Source organism: Motacilla alba, chromosome 5 (genome assembly GCF_015832195.1).
Source record: "Motacilla alba alba isolate MOTALB_02 chromosome 5, Motacilla_alba_V1.0_pri, whole genome shotgun sequence".
Taxonomy (NCBI): domain Eukaryota; kingdom Metazoa; phylum Chordata; class Aves; order Passeriformes; family Motacillidae; genus Motacilla; species Motacilla alba.
The window spans coordinates 9,335,483-9,356,702 of NC_052020.1; the positions used below are offsets into that span (position 1 = coordinate 9,335,483).

The 21,220-nt window shown below is 48.1% G+C and overlaps 1 protein-coding gene across 4 annotated transcripts; it reads right to left on the reverse strand.

The window, feature by feature from the left end:
* Nucleotides 1-1,452: 1,452 nt before the first annotated feature.
* DEAF1 (DEAF1 transcription factor) lies at nucleotides 1,453-20,935 on the reverse strand. 4 transcript variants are annotated; one of them, XM_038138724.1, is made up of 14 exons: nucleotides 20,576-20,935; nucleotides 19,746-19,843; nucleotides 19,262-19,391; nucleotides 18,275-18,421; nucleotides 17,335-17,474; nucleotides 16,654-16,719; nucleotides 15,600-15,726; nucleotides 13,601-13,729; nucleotides 12,721-12,849; nucleotides 10,688-10,938; nucleotides 7,171-7,259; nucleotides 4,912-4,977; nucleotides 3,134-3,223; nucleotides 1,453-2,136 (listed from the first exon to the last, which is right to left on the reverse strand). In XM_038138724.1, the coding sequence occupies exons 1-14, from the start codon at nucleotides 20,790-20,792 to the stop codon at nucleotides 2,091-2,093; spliced, it is 1,725 nt and encodes a 574-aa protein (XP_037994652.1). In that variant the 5' UTR covers nucleotides 20,793-20,935; the 3' UTR covers nucleotides 1,453-2,090. The 4 variants fall into 4 exon arrangements, 2 of the variants coding, with proteins under 2 accessions (XP_037994652.1, XP_037994654.1); XM_038138726.1 differs by lacking the exon at nucleotides 7,171-7,259; XR_005257146.1 differs by lacking the exons at nucleotides 1,453-2,136; nucleotides 7,171-7,259 and adding an exon at nucleotides 8,753-8,904 and having other exon boundaries at nucleotides 3,153-3,223.
* Nucleotides 20,936-21,220: the final 285 nt, after the last annotated feature.

Sequence of the window (21,220 nt, forward strand, 5' to 3'; positions counted from 1 at the left end):
TCAAATGCAGGATGCAAGAAACCCTGTAAATGAGCTGTGTTACTGTGGGCTCAATTAAGAGTGTCTTCTCAATTAACTAATTGTCTCCATGTTCTAGACAACAGGCAATCAGCATTTAACTGTGAGCAGAAACCATTCCCAACACTCAAGTATTACTTTGGAAAGCAGGAGTGAGCATTTTGCTATGGGAATTGGATAGCAGGAGCGAGCACTTTGCTATGGGAATGGAAGGAGTTACCTGTTCTTTCCTTCCCAGGAGTATCACAGATAATTGCTGTTCCCATCCTGCCTCAGTTCCTGCTTGGATTTCGTTGTAAGTATGGCTCCTTCTGGAAGAGCTGCATGCTGTGGCCACCAGTTCCACACCACTCTCGGTGGCACTGCAGCGCTGCCTCCTGGGCCTGCTCAGCTCTGTGTTAGGAGGAATAACTTTCCCAGGAAACAGCCAGGAAGTAACACCACCTGCCACCGACTGTGGCAGCCCTGTCACCTCCCTCCATGGGAGACTGAGGACTGATGCCCCTCAGGAGCTGGTGCCGCTGGCAAACCCACCAAGGGCACTTCTGAGACGCCACTGAGAGATGGAAAACCAGCTCCTGCTGCCTTGGAACACATGGAATGCAACCTAACAGACCTTTAAGAGGCAAAGTGGAAGGAATAGATTTGTCAGAAACCTCTAGCCTTTTCCCTGGAGTTCACCTTTGAGTCTTTTCCATGGCATTCTCCTCTCTTTTTAAGTTTCCTGTAAGTCAGGATAGAATTTTCTGTTTGACAGCGTGTGTGATGTTGGGTTGGGTCACTCTGGATTCAGGTGACCCTGCCTGGAGCAGGAGCTGAACAGCCATCCTCATCCACCATCACCAAACTGGAGCAAACAAGAGCCAGGGCAAGTGACCCCTCACAGGGACTGTGACCCCTCAACCAGAGCAAACAATTGTGACCCTCATGGGGGTTGTGACCCCTAATGGGGGCTGTGCCTGGTGCTAAGAACAAACCCAACCAAACAACCAGAGGCTTGTGCACCTGTCAAGACTCCTCTGAAATCTGCAACCACAAACAAAGGTTTAACTAAATTAACAAATAAAGGATTTAATTAACTATTAAAATAGCAGATTAATAATTAAAATTATTTTGTTGCAGTGAACAAAGCAAGTAACTCCCTAACGGTCAGCACACCTCTAATTAGCAGCTCCTACAGGGCAGAGACAGGACAGCCCCATATCCACCTGTGCTCACCTTGGGCTTGATCCCATCTGATTCTGGCCAGGTGGATGCTGTGAGTGACATTCCAGGCACGGTGTGGAATGAAGCTGTGCTTCCCTGTGGAGAAAACACCTCCCAGGTAGACAGGGAGTACAGACACACATGCAGCTGTTGGTGCACTCACCTGAGCAGTTACCTGTACCACAAAGGGCTGCCCGGGGAATGAAGGGGAACCACTGGGCACACTTGTGCTTTCATCGCATTTTATTTAACAACATGTTATTTTTCAACTATATTTAAGTGGAGAAGTCCAATGTGTTCCAGATTTGCACAGCACAGAGGGAACACGGGAAACCCAAAAATCCTTTCAATGCCAAACCAAGAACTTGTACCGACTTTGTCAAGGCAATTAAATAAACCAAGCAAAGATTTGTTTCTCTTCTCTAATGAGAGGTAGGGAGGCCCCAGTAGGAGGAAGCATTGGCAGATCTCTTTGCAGCACCTGCTTCAGATCCATCTCATGAGAGATGAGGAGACTGCTGTAATCCACATGGTGGAGGATCCAGTCAGGCAAAGGCAAAGCCTCCCAAAGCCAGTCGGGGCTGGGACGGAAGGGAGAGGGTTCCAGATGAAGTTTTCACAGTCTCTGTATTATCCAAAGTTTTGGAAGGGGATTGGGAATAGGCAAGTGCTGTCACAGTATCAAAAAATCAATGAAAAATGAGTCTGCTAGTGAGCAGAGTGCTGTTGGCACAGGACAGACCGTTCCCGCCGGTCGCCGATCCAGCCGGCCCCGCGTGTCCATGAACGGCTGCGGAGGTAGCGCACTCACACGGTGACCTTCTCCATGACATTGTCCGGGACGTGCACCTCAGCCCCTTGCACTGTCACCGTGGCTGACTCGCCACAGATGTGCTGGTGGTCCTTCCAGTCCTGCCAGGGGAGAGCAGAGGGAAAGGCTGAGAGCAGAACAGGCCCTTGGAGAAGGGCCCTGTCTGTGTGAGAAGCACTCTCTCTCCACAAACCAGACCAATGATGGAGGACAAAGGAGCCACACACTGGATCAGTGTAAGAGGTGGAATGGGACTAAGCAGAATGCTGCCATCTCCACACAAACCACAATCCAGTGTGCCAGTGTAAGTCAGGCAGAAAATTTACTAAAACTGAGTCACAACCTTGACTTAAAGCCTCTCCTGAAAGGCAGCTCTCAACACTGAGTGCTCCCAAGGGACAGTGCTGTGCTGGGATCTTAGCTCAGTTTCCTTCTGGAACTGACTGAATTCAGGACAGCTGACTCAGCCTGAACCTGGCCACCCAGCAGACCTGTAATGGCTAAACTGAACAATCCTTCTCTCCGAGCAAGGGTCACTGTAAGGAGCTGGTCTGAAACATGACACAGCAGCTTACTCCACTGTACTTCACACCTGTTCCCACCTCCCAAGTTCACAGCTGTAGAGTCTGTCCCACTGTATCACCTGCAGCATCACAAATAATGCAAAGGAAAACTATGTCCTCAGTGCTACAGCAGGAGCAGCACGGAAGGAAACAAGCAGCAGGAAGGGGCTGTAAAAGTGCTCCCAGCTCCCCACAGTTCCCAGTGAGGTGTCCATGCTTCATTTCTAGCGTTACTTGGATTTTTTGGGTCACCTTTGGGAAGGTGTGTGCAAACCTGGGGACCTTCTCTACCCTTTTAACTCTGTCCTGACTTGCAGACCTGGCCCATCACTACAGCCTTGTTGGTGATCCCACTGGCAGGGTGGGTTTGGAGTGCTTAACCCATGCAAGGCTCTGCTCTGACTGCCTGGCTCTGCTGTCCATTCCTCCCTCCGTACTGACACCCATCAGGTGACAGCCCAAGCAGCCTGGCTGTCCCCAGGGTCACACAGCCCTCTCTAGGGAACTGAATCCCAAGTCACAAGCAGGCTGATACCTTCCGCTGGCAGAACGTGGAGCAGTAGTTGACTTTGTGGCATCCTGTGCACTCGTTGGTGGCCTCCCGTCCGCAGTTGACGCAGGATTGCTGTGGGAAGGGATGGAGAGGGACAAGTCACACAGAGACAAACCAGGGGCATTACCAAGCTGCAACAGCAGTGCTGTGACAGCTGAAATGCCAGAGCAGTGGGAAAGCTCCCGTTTCCCAAAATACCCTCAGCACACAACCCACAATAAACAGGCCCAGTGGCCTCTGGATACACCCTCAGAGACTGACTCTCCTTGCTCTTTCAGCAGAGATCACTTTGGAAAATGAAATGCACCTCTGTTTTTCTTTCTGTTGGGCAGGAAGCCCTCCAAACCTGTGTGTGGACACTGAGTGGTCATGGAAGTCCATCCCCACCACCCCAGGGAAGCCTCCCTCCAGATAGGTCTGGTATCCATCAGTTGGGTAAGGAGTCGGGTTTATCCCACCCAAACATGTCAGGCTGTGCACAGGCTGTTGACACACAAGCTCGGAGGTTATCCCAAATTTAGAGGTTTAAAGGCAGATTTCATTGGTGGTTTTGTTGGGTTTATAATCCTGGGTATGTCAAAGAGAAGGTCTGAGGAAGGACAACAGACTAAGAATATGGATGGGACCTTTCAGGTATTTTCTCCTATTTTTAGAGAGGAAAAAGGCATCTGCTCCTATGGGATATGTTCCTTGGTCCTTTCCCAGTCATGACTTCATAAGGAGTGTACCAAGAGGGAAACAGAAGTCAAATTAGGAAGGCTCTAACAGAAGCCAGGATTTAAATCCAGAAGCAAGGAGAGATAGGATACACAGGTGAAAAATCACACCTGCTTTTTAAGTGATGTTTTTGTGTCTATCGCTTTAATCTTATTTTGGTGACATCAATTAACATAACCTGTATATTTAGGTGGAAACATCCTTGAACTGCCACCAAAATAAGCACTTCACAGAGCATTCCACTTCCAGCTCATTAAATGCCTGACAAATCATTAGCACGTCAGCAGCAGTGACAGGAAGTGTTGCTGGGCTGTGAAAGTATCGTGGGCTCATCAGTTCCTCCAGGCTTCTTCTCTCTTTGAGCAAAACCACCCCAAAAATCATGCTCTGATTAACACCCTCTCTCACACCTTTCCATGTACCTGCAGCGAACAGCTGGTGAGACTGAACTGTGTTTGTGCTCCTGATATGCAGCTGTGCATTTGGGACACCAAAAATGGCCTAAAGCTGTGATTTGGGACTTGCAAAGCCTGCCCTGAGGGGACACTTGACTGGAGCCATTTGTAACTGTACAGCTACTGGAAAATGTGGAAAATATACAGGGCATGGTTGTACCTGCAGATATGAAAGAGAACTGAACAACACAGCTCTAAAGGCTTCAGTCATGGGTCCAGAACTAACTCCCATTCCAAATACCAGGAAATTGTGGAGTTATGAAAACCAGCTCACGGGACAGGAAGGAAGCAAATTCTCTTCCTGTCCCAGGTCTGTGACAGCCACCCACCAGAGCTGCAGCACCACCACTCAGAGGCGAGGGAGACTGATGAACCTGGCCAGGTGAAGGAGCACAGAAAACTGGAATGCTTGGGAAAGGGGAGACACTGCTTGGAGAACTGGCCAAGGGAAGGAAGGGCTCAGATCCTTTGCTAGAAGGCCAGACACAGAGCACAGCATTCCACAGCAATAACAAAACCTCTGAGTCTTTAAATAGAATAAGACAAAGACCAAAAGGCTCTTCACAACATAAGACATCCCCAGCCTACCTTGATGATGATTTCTGTCTTTCCATCCACATCCTCTGTTTGTTGGAATAACTGGCTCTGGTATTGCTGCAAGGAAAAGACACCAGACATGTCATTTCCCAGCCGGAGCACAACGTGAGGGGTTGGAAAGGGTGCTGGGATGGAGGGTCCCCAGCTGAGCTGTCTGCCCAGCCCCACGCTGCAGTTGCAACAGGATAGGGTGGCCCCTCACTCCTCACTTCTAGGAGAGGGACAGGACACTGTCACCTGATGTGGAGACAGAGCAAGGAGCCTGTGAGAAAATGACCTGAGGTGACAAACTGCCAGTTCAGTACAGCATTTCCTCCAAGCCCAGCTCCCCACTCCATCCAGCCACACACTTGTCCCTAAATAGAGGGGTTTAACTGTAACCCCCCCCACACATGGGAACTGGGAAATTAGCACAGGAAACACGAGGAAAAAGCACAAGGTAACAGGGCTAAGTGGCTCATTTCGGGGCCAAATTTTGGGTCAAGTCCAGTGATCCTAATTCACAAAGAGGCAAAGGAGTCTGGAGGGAAGGTACAGCCCACCAAAAAGGATTAAGGGGAAAAAAAAAAAAGCCAAACAAAATTAACACACCTTAGACTTTAGGAGCAGCACTAACCATAATCATTACTCCTCCTTGAAACAGAAGAGTGAGAGGGCTGTAGAACAAGTTGTGACTCCATCAGTCCTCTGGAGGTGATGCTCTCAGCCCGCTTTGGCTGCCTGGCAGAATCACTTCACACCAACTCAAGCCCAACCAGGTGCTGCTGTACCTGATGCAGCAGCAACATGCTCAGCAATGAGGGACAGAAGTCCCAAACCAAGGGCATCCAAACCCAATCCCAAATTAATTATGTGCTAACCCTGGCTTAAATGTATTTGGAACAGTTAAAAAGTCCAAAAAAAGCTGAACCCCTTCCTCCAGGCCAAGCAGGTTCATCCAGGAGTTGACTCAACACATAAGGAGATTAAAGGCTTAATTTACAAGTGTATGACCTGAGAGCACAGTATTTATTCTCCTGTGAAACCACAAAACTTTGATATTACCGTGACAGAAATTAAGTTTAAAAACTCCAGGCAGATGGAGGCAGAGGCAGAGAAACCTCCTGCTGTGGCCTGCCAGGGGTGTGATTTGACAAGACACCTATTTGACAAGGCAATTCCAGTCATGCACAAACCATGGAGAAGGAAAAGGTGTGATAAGAGAGAGGAACAATTCAGACCCACTCAGATCTCTCACAGAAACAGCTCCACAAAAGCCACAATCTCCAATTCCTGAGAGCATCTCCGCTAGTTTGGAGTACACAAGCCACTGTTTCCTGACCAGAGATGTATTTCTTAACTGTCCAACCCTTTTTAGATTAATTTCATACTCTCCAGCCCTGAATTGGTTTAATCTTTCTAAAAAAGTGTTCAGATGCCCCAGCTGTTTGCTGATTTAATTTTCCACCTTGCTTTCAAACGGGCAGGGCTCCAGAAGCATCTCTGCTTTACAGAGGGCTATTCCAATTAAAACATTTGTGGGATTTCAACAGTCATTCTCTTCAACTTACCCAGAAAATACAATTAATGCATTTCCCGAATCTCTTTATTATTCCCCAGCAATTCTGGCACAGAATTTAGTGAGTATGTGTAATGTCTCCATCCTAAAGTTTATCTGATATAAACAATGGATTAATGCACACTCAGAAAAATTACATTGCCCAAGCACACCAACATGTCAGTCCTGCCTTTAATCTCTTCATTTTGGGCCTGATCTGCAAATGTAAAATATCTATTGCAAGAGACACTGAGCCTTTGTTACTCCACTCACCCTAAATTCCTAAATGTCCTTCCCTTTCCAAAAAAATGCAGTAAAGCCAATATGGAAATACTAACCAGGGGATCAGATACTCAACCACAACCTAGTTACTAATGATACTCGAGAACTGTTTCTTAACAGCCACATGAAATTCAACCAGAGCAGCTGTTTTTAACTAATCCCACACAAAATGCTGCAATTCAGAAAAACCTTATAAATCTCTCCATATTTCCATTTTTTTGCAATATCATGATGCATTTTGGAAGTTCATATAAATGTGGAGCTGGAGGGCTCCTGGTTTGCTTTTCTTTTGGGATAGCATTCCCCAAAATTTCTAAGTAACACAAATGTAACCTTACTCAGAGGCTCCTAACACTTTGCAAACTTGCACATGAGCTCTCTGGGAAGGAAGTGTTATTTTCATCTGAGGCACAGTGAGGCCGAGGACTTACCCGGGGGCATCAAAATGACTTGCGGGAAAGATGGAAACAAAATTTGAAGGAGATCCTCTGTCTTGAAATTTGCCCAACAAACCACGACCCTTGAACAAATTTACAGAAATTAAGAAGTACAAAGAGAGCAACTGAGCGCATGTCAGAACTGCCAAAATACTAAATTATGTGCTAAAAAAACTTCCCTGCTGGTGAAGCCTTCATCTCCAGCACTTGGAACAGCTACTTCAGAAGGGATAAGGATGTTCCTAGCCCCTGACACAGGGCTGAGATGGTACAAGGAGGGAGGCAGAGTGCAAACTCCTCCCATCAGACACACTTCAGAGCTGTGTGAGTCCCACAACTACTGACACTGCCCAGCACAGAGCACAGCTCCTGCTATTTAAACCCAAGGCAACCTAACCGCTGCTCTATGGGGGCAGGACAGCTCATTTGTGCTATTTAACCACTCCAAAGCTCATTAACTAATAAATATAATATCAAAACACACTATAGTGAGTGATGTGTAACATACAGCGAGGCACCTAAGTTTGTGTATCCAATTGGGAACCAGCCTGTTTCTATCAGATCTCTACAATACTGCTCTGCACTGTCACTCTTCCAGGAGGAGCTGAGTCTGCAGCTCTGTTATCATCTCATCTGTGGCCCAGCCTCGCTCTGCAGCTCTGACACTACGACACCACCAGGAAAGGCTCCCCGTTTGCTCACCCTTGGAAGCTCTGTCAGTGGAATGAACTAAGTGGTAATTAAGCACCAATTTCCTTTGTATTAAACTGGTCCAGCAAAAATCCCCTACCTGAAGGGCATGAAGGCCCTTCTGTCTGCCTCTCATATACCTTAACTGCCCAAAAAGCCATGGGACCACACACATACTTGGAGTGGGAAAGAGTATTTGTGTTACAAACCACTAGGAAATTGGGAAAGGCCCTTTGACCAACACAAAAGCAGAGAGCCAATTCTTTGACCTTTAGTGTAATTGCTTCCCTGCATCCAGGAACAGGGTTTTGTCCATATATGGAATTCACAAGCAGCAATTAATTCAGAGATAGTTACTTGTGATACTGCCTGGATGGTTCCAGCAGCTAGCACAGCTTAGAATTGTCTGGATGATAAAAAATATCACCATGAATATTGTGGTTTCACCACAGTGCACAAGTGTGGAGGTCCCCATTACACACTGAAAATGGTGAGACACAAGTGGTGTAACTGGGCATGCAGCAGTTCCTGGGAAAGGGGTTTTCTCTGGAAATCATGTGCTCATCCTTCCCATGTGAAGTCAGCTTTAATCCATACACAGGAGGGATTCTAACTCCCATTCCCAGGACAAGAAGTAACTAGAAGAACATCAAAGAGAGCTGGTTTTGGGGCAGAGGGTGTGGAGAAGGGACTGAATAACCATTCCAGAAGCCACTGTGAGGATAAACAGAAGGGAAGATGCACATAGACTGGAAAAAAAAAAAAAAAAAGCAGAGCGAAGCTAAACAAAAGCAGATGTTTATCTCTGAACTGTGCCAAAGATCCCAATATTTCAGTGTCCCACACTCTGTGCAGGGAAGGATTAGACTCCAAACATATCACACACCTGCACATCAAAGATGCATCATACAGGAGAGTTTAGCAAAGCCAACATGGCAAAGAATATCAAAGAGGCTCCAAGGACTGTCCTAGGGGTCCTCAGCTTCCAGCAAAGTCTTCCCACACCTCTGTTCCAGGCCTGTTGCTGCACTCTCGTGCCTATGGATTCAGTGGAAAGCTGATGTTAGCACAATGCTGATGGCACCAGCAGGAAAGCGGTGCTTGGGAAGGGAGTTCAGCAGCTACTGATGGTGACACTAGTTCCAACACTGCCCCCCACCTCTCCCTCCCCAATTCACACCAGCTGTGGATCTGTGGGAGAGGGAGAGCACCTTCAGTATGAAGCTATACTTGGGTGAATGCAGGAGCTGGTGGTCAGAAGGATGTGAGATCCCTACTGTGCATCAGTTACAGAAAAGAAGAACAGGGAGAAGAGGGCAGTCCTTGTGGATAATCTCTGTCCACAAGAGAGAGAAGATGGGAACCAGTCAGGGCTCCTGTGAGGCCAGGCAGCCCGCTAGTCCTACCACAGGACTCGTGTGAGTCAGCTTTGCTTGCACAGTTCTCAGAAAAACACCTCTAAACTTTACTGCCTATCTTCCCGAGAGGGATCAATCTGATTTTTTTTCATGGTTCGACATATGTTACACACGAAGTGAAGAACTCCTGTAAGGGCTGTCTGTACATGTACTAGTAACCCTGTTCCTGAGGGGGCTTCGCCCGGCAGCCAATCAGGGCAGAAAAAACCACCACAATCAGGCTGTCAACGACCGTCCCACTTGGCTGTGGGGCAAATGCCCGGATGCCTATGAAGAATGCCCGGGAAATCGGGCTGTGGAAGGAGCCTTAGAACTTAAAAGCAGCTCTGACAAAATAGCGAGTCCTTTTGCTTCGGGTTTCTTGGAGGGATCAGGGGCTCACTCGGAGGGTCACCTTGGCCGTTTTTCCCCCCAACACCCCTCACCTTTTCCTCCCTGTGGTCCTGCTTCCTTGCCCCTACCTGCTTTGCCCTGCTTCACTGCTTCTGCCAAGCAGCTTATCGCCGCGACGACCTTGTGCTGCTCCGCTGCCTCCCCGGCGGAGCGGGCGCCGCCGCAGCCAGCCGCCTCCACCGCGTTCCCAGGCGCAGCTGCAGCCGCCTGCACCCCGCCGCGGCGTTCCTGCGCCGCCCGCCCCACCAACCTGGCACAGCACAGCCCTCAGCCCGTAGCCACCGGCCTGTCGTCACCGCCTGCACCCGGACAAGCCCGCAGCCGCCGCCGCCAACTGAAGGCTGCGCCCCAGAGCTCAAAAGAGCCGCGGGGGCTCGCCGCGCCTTGCAACACACACGCTCCGCCTGCTGAGCTGGCGCTGACAGAGCAGCGGTGTGCTCGTGGTAACGCTGTCCCTGTCTTCTGTTTCTTTCTCAGTCTCTCTTTTCTATCCCCCTGCAGTAGGACGCTTACCCTTCTTTATATTCAGCTATAATATTGCCGCATTTCTGCTTTATTTTCATCTGAGAAATCTATCAAAAAGAATCCTCCCCGACTCCCTCTTTTACCTTGGGACAGAACACTTCCCCATAAACTCTGGGATAAGCTGTTCCACATATCCTATTGAAAGCCCAGCTCACCTGACAGCAGCCACTGCACTGCTGAACACTCACCAGCTTCCTCAGAGCAGGACTCAGTGCCCACATCCCATAAATTTATGGACAGCTGATGGGAGAGCTCAGGATCGTGACACCAAACAGTCTGTACAACCAGCATGCTGCCCACAGCTCCTGGAATCCCAGAGAACTTTATTCCTTTCCCCAGGATACAAATAACTTGAGAAGATTTCTCTTGCTAACATTTCAAGGCTTGGAGAAACAATTTCCAGTATCACTGCTCCAGCCAGAAACTACTCTGCTCACCACTCAGCCCCAAAGGTGCCCATGGCTGAGCCGCTGTGGCACAGTTACCTCTTTCCTCTCCACATCAGCCTGGATCTTGGCCTGTGTGACAGCAGCCTCACGGAAGGAGGAGCTGGCCTGCTTGGCCTGCTCAATCAGAGTCTTCAGCTGCTGTGCTGTGCTGAGCAGGGAGTTGACCATCTCCTCCAGGTAGAGCCAGCTCCGCTGCTCCGTCACCTCCAGCCCGTTCACCACCGACGGCGACATGGCTTTGGTGGGCATCGTGGGGGGCACTGCCAGGGCAGGCAGAGAGGTCAACACTGCACGTAAGGAACAAAAGACAATACACAGACAATTAGGGTGTTTCATTTCCATAAAGTGGTGGTGGTGGGGTGTTGGGTTTTGTGGTTTTTCTGTGCTGTTTGGTTTCTTTTTTAAAATACGGTTTGCAGAATTTCCAGTCCAGGAAAGTTTTTGTTAAACAGATCATTCCTTCCGCAACATCAAGTGTAGGTCTGTGCAGAACAAGCCCACGGGCACTCTCAAACCCACGGGACAAGAACGCCTCCTCTTCACCTGGATGACCCTGGGAAGAGTTTAACACCTCCCAGCACTGCTCAGGAGATGCACCATGATGCAGTGAAAGCAGCATTCCCAGGAACTCCTCCACCACTGCCAACAACATTTCCCTAGCCATGGCTAGGTAATGTCAGAGTAAGTCCCTCAGTGACCCAATACTTTACAGAAACATCCTGATGTTCCTACCCAGATGTCAATTCTCAGGTTGCAAACCACAAAACTCAAGTACTGATCCACATCATACCCTCTATGCTTCCTGAATTCTGACCTTTACATCACCCTGGCCAGACACTGGACTTAACCCCAGACAGTCACCATTACCTCCAAGTGAGTGAGTTCCAAACGTGGACTTCCCAAAAACACGGGTTGGGAAGCCCTTTAATAATCCAGCAGTTACTGTGTCACTGAACCAGCTCCTTTTCACATTAGGTTTGCCTGTACACTGGGAGATCAGGGTAAAATGAAATTAAATCCAGACCCAAGAACTCCACCATACACAGTGTAAGCTCAGCTTAGGTAACATTCCAGGAAGAAATGTTATCTGGTTTTCCTTTTCCAAAATGTAATTCTAGCAATAAACACCATCTGCCATAAAATTCAGTCCAAGACATCCACATCTACCAACACTGTCCTTGACATTCCTCACTGAATTCTTCACTGGTACAAAGAAAGTACCACCATCCTCAGGGCTGTGCAGACTTCTTACCTCAAAATACCCTTAATTAAAACAGTAATTTTAATGAATTTGTACATGAGTGCCATGGAACTATTTGCGCTTAGATATGAGTATGAGATAAACTGGTTTTTTTTATCAATGTCTGTTTGCACAAGAGCCTTTCCCACTCTCCATTTCCAGCACAATATTTATCCCTGCCTGGCATTTGATAACGTATCAAACAGGAATTACTTCCGATTCCCCATTTTGGGACAAGTACATCAGGCAAGAGAAGTATTCACTGGTGAAAAACCATCAATGTTTAATTAGTAACATCAAGACCTGACTAAGTCTTAAACACAAGAAGATCTGACTCTGGAGACCAGGAACATCCTGTGCTGCTCCAAATAAACAAATAAGGGTCATACACAGGGGATTGAAAACTGACATCAAACCTGCCCGAAAGTACCCCCAGCATACATCACTGGAGACATGAAGGCATGTGAGGATGTCTAGAAAAGCTTCTACGATTTTAATTTGGTTTGTTCTCCTCAGATCAAACACTAAATAAATGTTCAGCCACAGTGCCCAAAGAGGACAAAAGTCTGGAAGCAAAAACTTTAAGAAAGGCAGGGAATACAAGAAAACTCATGATGCAGAACCACAGCAGCCACCTCTGGCAGAATCAATAAATCAAAGCTCTCAATAAAGAGTGAAAAAGTTCCCACAAAGGGGAAGCCTGCTTGTCCAAGTCTTAGTATCTGTAAAACTCACAAGCAAAATAGAGCAAAGTTTAATTTTCTGCCCCAATCTTTACCTTTGTTGAGAACGACAGGAGGAAACTGAAGCACAGGGAGAGCAAACGTACCGATTTTGGGATGAGACGTTGGCAGTGCAGCCTCAGGGAAAGGTGAGATCTGGCAGTTGTCCTGGTAACTGGGATAGTGAGGCTCTGGATGAGACACCCGGCAAGGCTGCTGGACGTTGGTGTCCTGAACTGCAGGAGAACAAGGGCCTTGGGTATCACTAACACACCTGGCAGGTGTTTCTAACGCTGCATTCACCCCTATGTTTTTATGTTTTATACAAGTTCCTACACTCTGTGATAATCCCCAAGGTTAAAAATGTGAAACAGCAGCGGGATCTCCCACAGTCAGCAAGCAAGGTATCCTGGTCCTGGCTCCACCATGCTCTGCTTTCACCTTTACAGCCACAGGTTCCTTGGTTCCATCCCACACATTGAAATATCCACGATCATCACAGGGCTCCCAACTCTGGTTCTTGGAGCAAGATCATTCTCCCAGGAGAGCTCATAACCCAAAGCATGACTCAAGCTGAGAGAACTGAAATGATGTATGTCATGCATTTATAGTTTGTTTGATTTATCCTGGCATTTTTCACTCCATTTCAACCCTCAGCTAGTTTGGTTTTTTTTTTTTTTTTGGTAGTATTTTAGGTTAAATAAGGAGTAAAAAAAAAGAATAAATTACAGAGATCATAAATCCCAGGAACTCAGCAGAGGTGAACATTAGCAGCTGCCACACCTGGGCAAAGCTTCTCCTTTGGTGCAACTGCTAAGATTTCAAACTGCTGAAATTATTTCACAGGACAGACAGTGCCTTACGCAGTGTCTCCCTTGAGAAATAGATCCTTTGTGTTGCATTCAAAATGTTCCTCCCTACAGCAGTGGGCATCCAAACCTCTTCTCCTCCTCCCCACGGCTGTCTAGAAGACACCTGAGCTCTTACCAGTGGCTCCAGAGAAAACATCCCCCTGTGCTGGGCTCTCTGAGATGATGGCCGTGGCCTCCACGGTGGACGCGCGGTCGAAGGTCAGCGCCCCGGAGGTTGTGATCTGTCCAGAGGGAGTCACGGTGACTGGAAACATTAAAGCACTCTCATAATTAACACTCAGAGCAGAGGACGTGCCTGCCCAGCTGTTTGTTGATATCCCTGTGCTGCACCATCCAAGCTCAGGGGACTCACAGATCACCAGCCTGGGACAACCCAGTTTGGATCACACCTGTGACCAGTGCAGTTGGAAATGGGAATAAAAACCCCAAGGGGTTTCTGAAGACTGCTGTCCTTCTAAGGCTCTGGGGGCACGAGGCCAAAACATTAATTTAGAACCTAATACCTCCCAAATCACCACCTTTTCAGGTATTTTATGAACCATAACTTAACACTTCCCATAAAGATTCAGTGAGGCCACATGCCCCATCAAATTCTGGCTGCTTTACGACAATTTTAGCAAGAGTGGTTGTTGTTACTTAAATCATCATCACAACTTGTGGATTACAGCTAATCCCTTGACAGCTGGGCAATTTTAGCTGTTTATCTACACAAAGTGATAGAATGTGCTCAGCCAATGCAAGAAACAAGGCACAAAATCCTTCTGGATAATTATACCTGAGTCACTTCCGAATGTTTAAAACCCATTTTAAAGAGGATTATTTAACTGGTACCATTAATTGGTGATGGTGTGATTCTGTGGCACACAACAATTAAATTTTAAAATACTGAAGCTACAAATTCCTGGCTGGAGTATTTGGCCACCAAAACAAGTTCTCTCTTCCAGTGCCAGCATGAGAGAACGAGCAGCCTCACAGCACCTCACATAACAAACCTATAAGATTAAACCTATTTGGGGACTAAAAAAACCAAAGCCATAAACCAACTCTGCAGAATCCTTGAGTGTTTCTCCTCCTACTGTTGCTGATGATCTAATCTTACTTTTTTTGTTCTTTTTTTAGATTTCTGTTGCTTCCTCCTCGACTCCCTTTGTACTGTTACCTGCAGATGATGCCAGCGTGCCGAGAGCAGGAGGACATATGGATGTGACTGGGGATGTGTGAGCTGGATCAGCTTGCAAATTAATTCCTGTTCTCACACAGATAATTTGCCAATCAAACCAGTAACTAACAAAGCTGAATGTTGGAGAGGGATGTGCAGATCAAAGCATCACCTTCTGCCTCCTTCATTAACGACTATCAGGCTGGGGGTTTCATTCCAGCTGCTTCCAGGCTATTTTGCAAGGAAAAGCACAAATCTTACTCCAGCTTCTAAGGAACACAAAGAAGCTCAGAGGATGGAATGGAGATTTCTGGCAGAGCAGAGAAGGGCCAGCCTCTCCCAAAACCTAATTCCAACAGGAAATTTCTCAGTTGTTATTTGTGAAAAATCTACCTGAAATCCACTATGGATCCAGGCCAAGATTCCATAATTCTCCCCCCACTGAGAGCATGTAGAGGGGGCAATATAATCTTAGACTATAACCGTACAATCCTGAAATGCTTGGGCCTGGAAGGGACCTTAAGATCATCTCCTTCCACCCCCCTACCACGGGCAGGGGCACCTTCTACTGAACCAGGCTGCTCCAAGCCCCATCCAACCTGGCCTTGAACAATTCCAGGCACAGGACATAATCTAAACCTCTCTCAGCACAAAATATGAAACCTACTGTTCAAGGCACAAGGATGTCCCAGTGCTTAAACCTGAGTCTCCTGGAGGTCTAGAGCTGCACTTTTTCCTATTCAACTTGTGTTCAGACGTGGCAACACTGTGCTACTTCCTATAAAATAGGAAGCGACACTGAGACAATAAAATCATCCAATGAAAAGAATATGACCAAGAAAAGGACATTTTTCTCAGCTCGACAGTTCCAAGGAGCCATGAAGAGACATAAAACACCTAGCAGGGCAACTCTCCAAAGAAAGGAAGCAATTTTTACCAAGAGAAAAGAACCTACACGTAGTTGCAGCAGTGGCTGGAAGCAGAGTGATGTTTTTGGAGCAATTCTTCTTCACTGGAGTTGCAGGTATTTCATTTTCTTTTTTCCGCCTTTTATATGGCACAAAGAGTCGTATAGGGCCACTCTGGGTAGAAAAACACCAGAAAGAAAATGAAGAGAAAAAAAAGGCATTAGCTGAGGCACCTCTTTGGAGACTTTGGTTTTACTCTCATCTTTCCAGGAACAGCAGCACAGATCCCCCAAATGGATGAACTGTGGTTTGCAAAACAGACCAAAGCACTTAAAAGATTTCCAAACAAAAAGAACTTTGAAAAAAAAACAAGAAAAGTTAAACTCAGCTCCCTCCAGTTGAAGAGGCACAAATTCAACATCTTCCTGCTATTATTTAGGAGTACAACTGGGCAGATAATTAGCTGCTGGCCAAGGTGGTGGAAGAAAAGAGAAAAAAGGGAGGAGAGAGGAAGAAGCTCCAGGCTAGAAAACAAGCACATCAGTCAGCTCATAGCAGAAAAGAAAGGCAAAGCACCAGGTCAAGCTCAAGTCTTCTGCTTCTGCTTCAGGACTTAAACCTCATTTTTGAAACAGACTAGCAAAAATCTAACCCCAAATCAACCAGCCAAAAACCCCAAGCAGTTTTAAAATGAAAATACTGACCTATCATAAGATTATAATGTTACTTCTTTACAAAAAATATTTTTCCAACTCAAAACATTGTGAAATCTGAGTCAAAAATCATGAATAGCACTGACATCCCCAAAAGGCATTTTGCAGAGATATATTAATTAGAAAATGATAAAAAAAAGAAGGAAAAAACCACAAAGGATGATCTAGTTTTACTGAGGGCGTTCTGCAATAATGCCAGCAGTTCCTCATCTCCTTTCTCCACAGAGCAGGGACAAAGCACTTGTCCCTGAACACTCATGTGTCAGGGCACTCAATTGCCAGGACACTCATGACCTGCTCACCCAAGGGCTGTGGCAGCTTGACCAGTTAATTTGTCCAACAAAAATAATGAGTTCCTAAAGAAGTGGATGTAAAGCCTCCCACTCACCAGGGTCATGTCGTCACAGCAAGCGGCACAAGTACACGAGGCAGCATGGGGATTTAAAATCCCATCCTGGAATCAGAAGTGACCGGTTCAGCATGAGAGTCACCAAAATCACCCAGAGCACACCTTGATCCTACTAAAAAACGTGGATGGCTCCCAGAGTGGTACCCATTCCCTCCTGGATGCTGTACAGTAACAGAGAGGCCAGTTCCCCACACCAGGGCAGTGGGGTGAGAAGATCAGAGGAGAGAAAAGGAAAACCAAACCTTTTCCACACCCAAGGCCAGGATATATGAATTTGAGACTTGATTTCTGCTCAAACAGAAATCACCTGTCAGCCTAGTGGCAATGCCAAGTTCTCCAGGAGACTCAAATAAAGGACCCAGATAATGAATGTTGAAAATGAAGAATGTGTGGCAGGCAAAGCCATTGAAGGAGATCAGGTTACTGAATTCCAGTATCGCGTGAGGGCTCAATTCCTGTGGCACAGCTCAAGGCTGGGCTTCACCCTGCAGAAACTCCTTCCAGTATAAACAAGATTCCCAGTGTGCTACTTGAGACATATCAAGAACAACTCCCCTACATCACCGACCCTCAACCAAACCAAGCACTGCTCCTTGTGCCATCAGCACCTGGCTCCAGCTGCCCCTTCCTGCAGAAAGGAGGGAGCAAACTTAACCTTACGTGGATAAGGCACTGCAGGGGCCGCCCGGCGTAGCGGATGCTCCTCTTCCAGTCCTTGCTGCTGGCTCGCCCCGCCATGGCTTCGAACTCCGTGGGGCTGTACCAGTTGTCCCCTTGCTTAATGCACCTGCCCCGGCCTCCTGAAGTAAAGCAACAAAATACACTGTTAGTCCAGGTTAAGGATAATTTTGCCACTTCTCTAAAGAAGAACATATGAAAATTGCTGGATAAAATAGCAGTTAATGTGTAAGAACCACTAAATATGCCCACTGCTCATGGGTAACTACGTCCATTTATTATCATGGCTGTGACAATGACTGGGCATGTTCAGAGCTCCAGCTCTGGGTCTTAAAAGGCTACAAAAATTACTCCTTCACAAGAAAGAAAAGTCTTCATTGGATAAATACCACAAATTTAAGTCTTTCCTCGATTTGCACTTAAATTTCTGATCTTTTTTTGTGTTTGTGGTGGGTTTAGAAGAAAAGTTTCTGTCCACAAAGCAAGCACTGCACTGGGCAGCCAGGCTGGCTGGCAATTTCTGCTGCAGCTTCTCCAGCTTCCCCATAGGGATAAAAGACAAGAGGAAGAGCTCAGGAGCCCCGTGAAGAGAAAAAAACTATTTGCATTTCAGCAGGGATTTTTCAGAGTTTTGAAAAAACGTAAGTCTACTCATGAGACAAAAAAATCATTAAAGGAATGAGCCCATTACTGAGGAGACTCACTGCACGGCAGCCTGGATATTTGCAGGTTTAAGAAAAAGTTAAAAAGCCTCTGAAGAAAAAGCAAAACAAAAGGGAACAGTAAAATAAAAGACACTGGGCTGTCTTGGAAATTCTCTTTTTTTCCTGTCACGATCAGCCCTTAAGAACATGCTGATTAAAAGAAGAGCAGGGAAGGAAGGCAAGGAGCCGTGCCACCCCTCAGGCCGGATGGCAGTTACCTGAGCCCAGCCTGTTCTTGTACAGAATGCCACTGATATTGCGGCACCGCACCGGGAGCTCGTTCTCGTACACAGACGGGTCCCAGTTGTACTTGGTTCCGCTCTTCCCCTGGACAGCCGTCAGAGGGGTGGGAGGAGACTGCGGTCCTTGGAGGAAAGAGAGAAGAAAGGTGTCATCAACCAAAAGGCAGAGTGGTGTTCCATCGCATGCTCGGCTGGGTGACATGCCAAGGGGTTAACTGGAGCAGCTGGAATGTGCTCCCAATGAAGCAGCACGAAAAACTCAGCCTGAATGAACTGAGAAGGGCTGATAATTAAGCAAAGAGGACCTGAGGAAACAGGTTCTAACAGGGAATAAACACTGAGACTGTGACCTGATCCTTACACCACCAGCAAGCTATGGCTGGAGATTCCCCTGCCCAGAGCCCATCCTGTGGGAAGCTTTAGAGCACTGAGGGTTTGCTGTGCCATCTCGTGGGCAGCAAGGAAACTGCCAGGCAGCCCTGAACAAAACCTCAGCGACAGAGATACTAAAGCATCGGCCCGAATGGACCTGACAATGTGTTCCAGGAGCCTTGGAAAGAGCAGGTGCAGAACTGGGAGAGTCGGATTTTTATTAACCATGTTAAAATGATCTGTGTGCCCTTGGGAGTGGAATGGGTGTAGAAAGCCTGGTAACAGGGCAAGATTTTTCAAGCAGCTTCTTTGCCAGGGTTAGGGCAAAGAATGAGGAAATTAAACACATTTCTGACAGGGAAAAAAAATTTAAAAAAAAGGATTCTTTCATTCCAAAGAAATACACAAAATACTGTGTGAGGACTTGATATCTTAAAATTCTTTTCCAATCTGAACAACTTTATAGTTTTAAAAGAGGGAAAACCATCCTTATAAAATTATGCACATATCTTTAGATTCCAGAAAGACAAGTGGAATGGAGCAGAAGCCATCCCTCTGGGAGAGTGACCCCCCAAGCAGACTGTCCAATACCTGGTGTGAGAGGCGCCGAAGGCCCCTTGATCCCGGTGGTTTCGACGATGCTGCCATCCGTGTGCACCACTATCAGAGTGGCTTTCTCAGGGTTCAAGCTGTCCCCAATTTGGAGGGCTGTTCTCCCAGACTGAAGAGGAAATTAAAAGTTTAAATTTATTAAAATACTTCAACACAAAGAGATTTCAGTAATCCACAGGCACCCCAAAACTCCAATCAGGATGGCAGTTATTAGGTTAATTTTTGAGTCTCTGAAGCAAATTCAAAGACTTCCTGTTCCAGGTCACCAGTTCTGTTACCAGATGAGTATGTGGGGGTGAAAAGGTAAAAAAATTAGGAATAAAACCCCTGTATGTCCCCCAGCTAATGGGTTTGTAATTTAATGCCTGGATATTGCAATGAAAACAAATCTTTGACCTTACTACAGCTCCTCATTTACACTGAGAAACTTTGTCCACGCCCTCAAATGAAAGGACAGACTTACCAACACATGTCCTGAAATTGAAGCTGCATTGGCCACAGATGTGGTGAAAACATTGTCTGCAGAGGCCCCCACGTTGGCCACTGTCACTGTGGTGACTTCTGGAATGTAAAACAGGGTTAAATTAATTTTCTGCTTCATGCAGAGAGCCTGATGAACATCTGAAAAATTCCTTCTTCCTTCCTGTTCTAAACTAATTTTATTTTTCATGGCACCTGTAAGTTGTTATGAACACAATAATTCTGATTTCTATTAATCTTTGGGTTCAACAGGCTTTAACCTCCTTGAGACAAGGGCAGTCGCTATCAGCGTGTGATGAGCTAAGGGGAAAATAAGTATGGCACCTGTACGAGGGATACTCCAAACTGTAGTGCTTTTACTTAAATAAGGGTGGCTGGCAGACATCAGGATAAATTGAACAGACTCTGCCTCTGTCATGTATCAATTCCCACGGTGCCATGACCTGTGCACGTCGTCCAGTTACGAGCTGACAAACAGCCCAGCGTTTCTGTGGTGTTCAGCGCTCTGGGTTTCCACGTGGGGTGAGGGTGAAAGAACACCAGCCGCTCGGGCGGGCCAGGGTCTGTGGCCTCTGTGGCACGGCAGCTGGGCGGCACGACGCCGCTGTGTGACTCGGGGCCGCGGCTCAGGCGCACCGGGCGCCTCCCGCTCTTTACGGCGTGCGAAGGGGCGGAGTGCGGGATTCGGCGAGGGGGAGGGCGCGCTCCTGCAGGGAGCTCGCAGTCCCAGCCCGAGCACCGGGGGCTGTGTGGGGGCCGGAGCCCGGGTTGGGGGAATCCCGGGCGGGCTGAGGGAGCGCTGCCCGCCCTGACCTGCGAAGGCAGCGGCGGCGGCGGCCTCGTCGGCGCTTGGCATTGGCGCTGCTCCCATCTCGATGTGCTCGGCGCCTGCCGCCATCACCGTTACCGCCTCCTCCTCCTCCTCGGGCTCCGCCTCCCCCTTCGCTGCCTGCGACGGCTCCTGCTGCTGCCCCGGTCCCGCGGGCAAGTCGAGCTGTCTGGCGGCGGGGTCGCCGTCGCTGTGCTCCATGCGCGGGGCCGGGGGTGGCCGAGCCCGCCCCGCCGCCCCCCCCCGGGCGCGCCTGAGGGGGGTCCTGCGGGCAGGGGGGACCGCCGAGCCGAACGCCGCCGAGCCCGCCCGACCGCTGACGAGCGTGTTCGGGGCCTTTCGACCGAGTTCCGATGAGGCCCGAAGCGGCCCGAGCCGCTCGGGCCCCGTGCGAAGGCGGCCGGCGCGCGCGCTCCCTGCCGGCTGGCCAATGGGGCGCGGCCGAGTCCGCGCGGCGCGGCCCGAAGCGGTACCTGACGGATCGGGTGAGACCCGAGCCCGTCCGAACGCGGCCGAGTCCCCGAGCGGTGCGGCCCGGCGAGGCGAAGAGTCCCGAGCGCGCTCGAGCGGTGTCCGATCTCAGCCGAAGGCGGTAGCGAGGAGCGCCGATGTGTGCCGAGTCGTCTCCG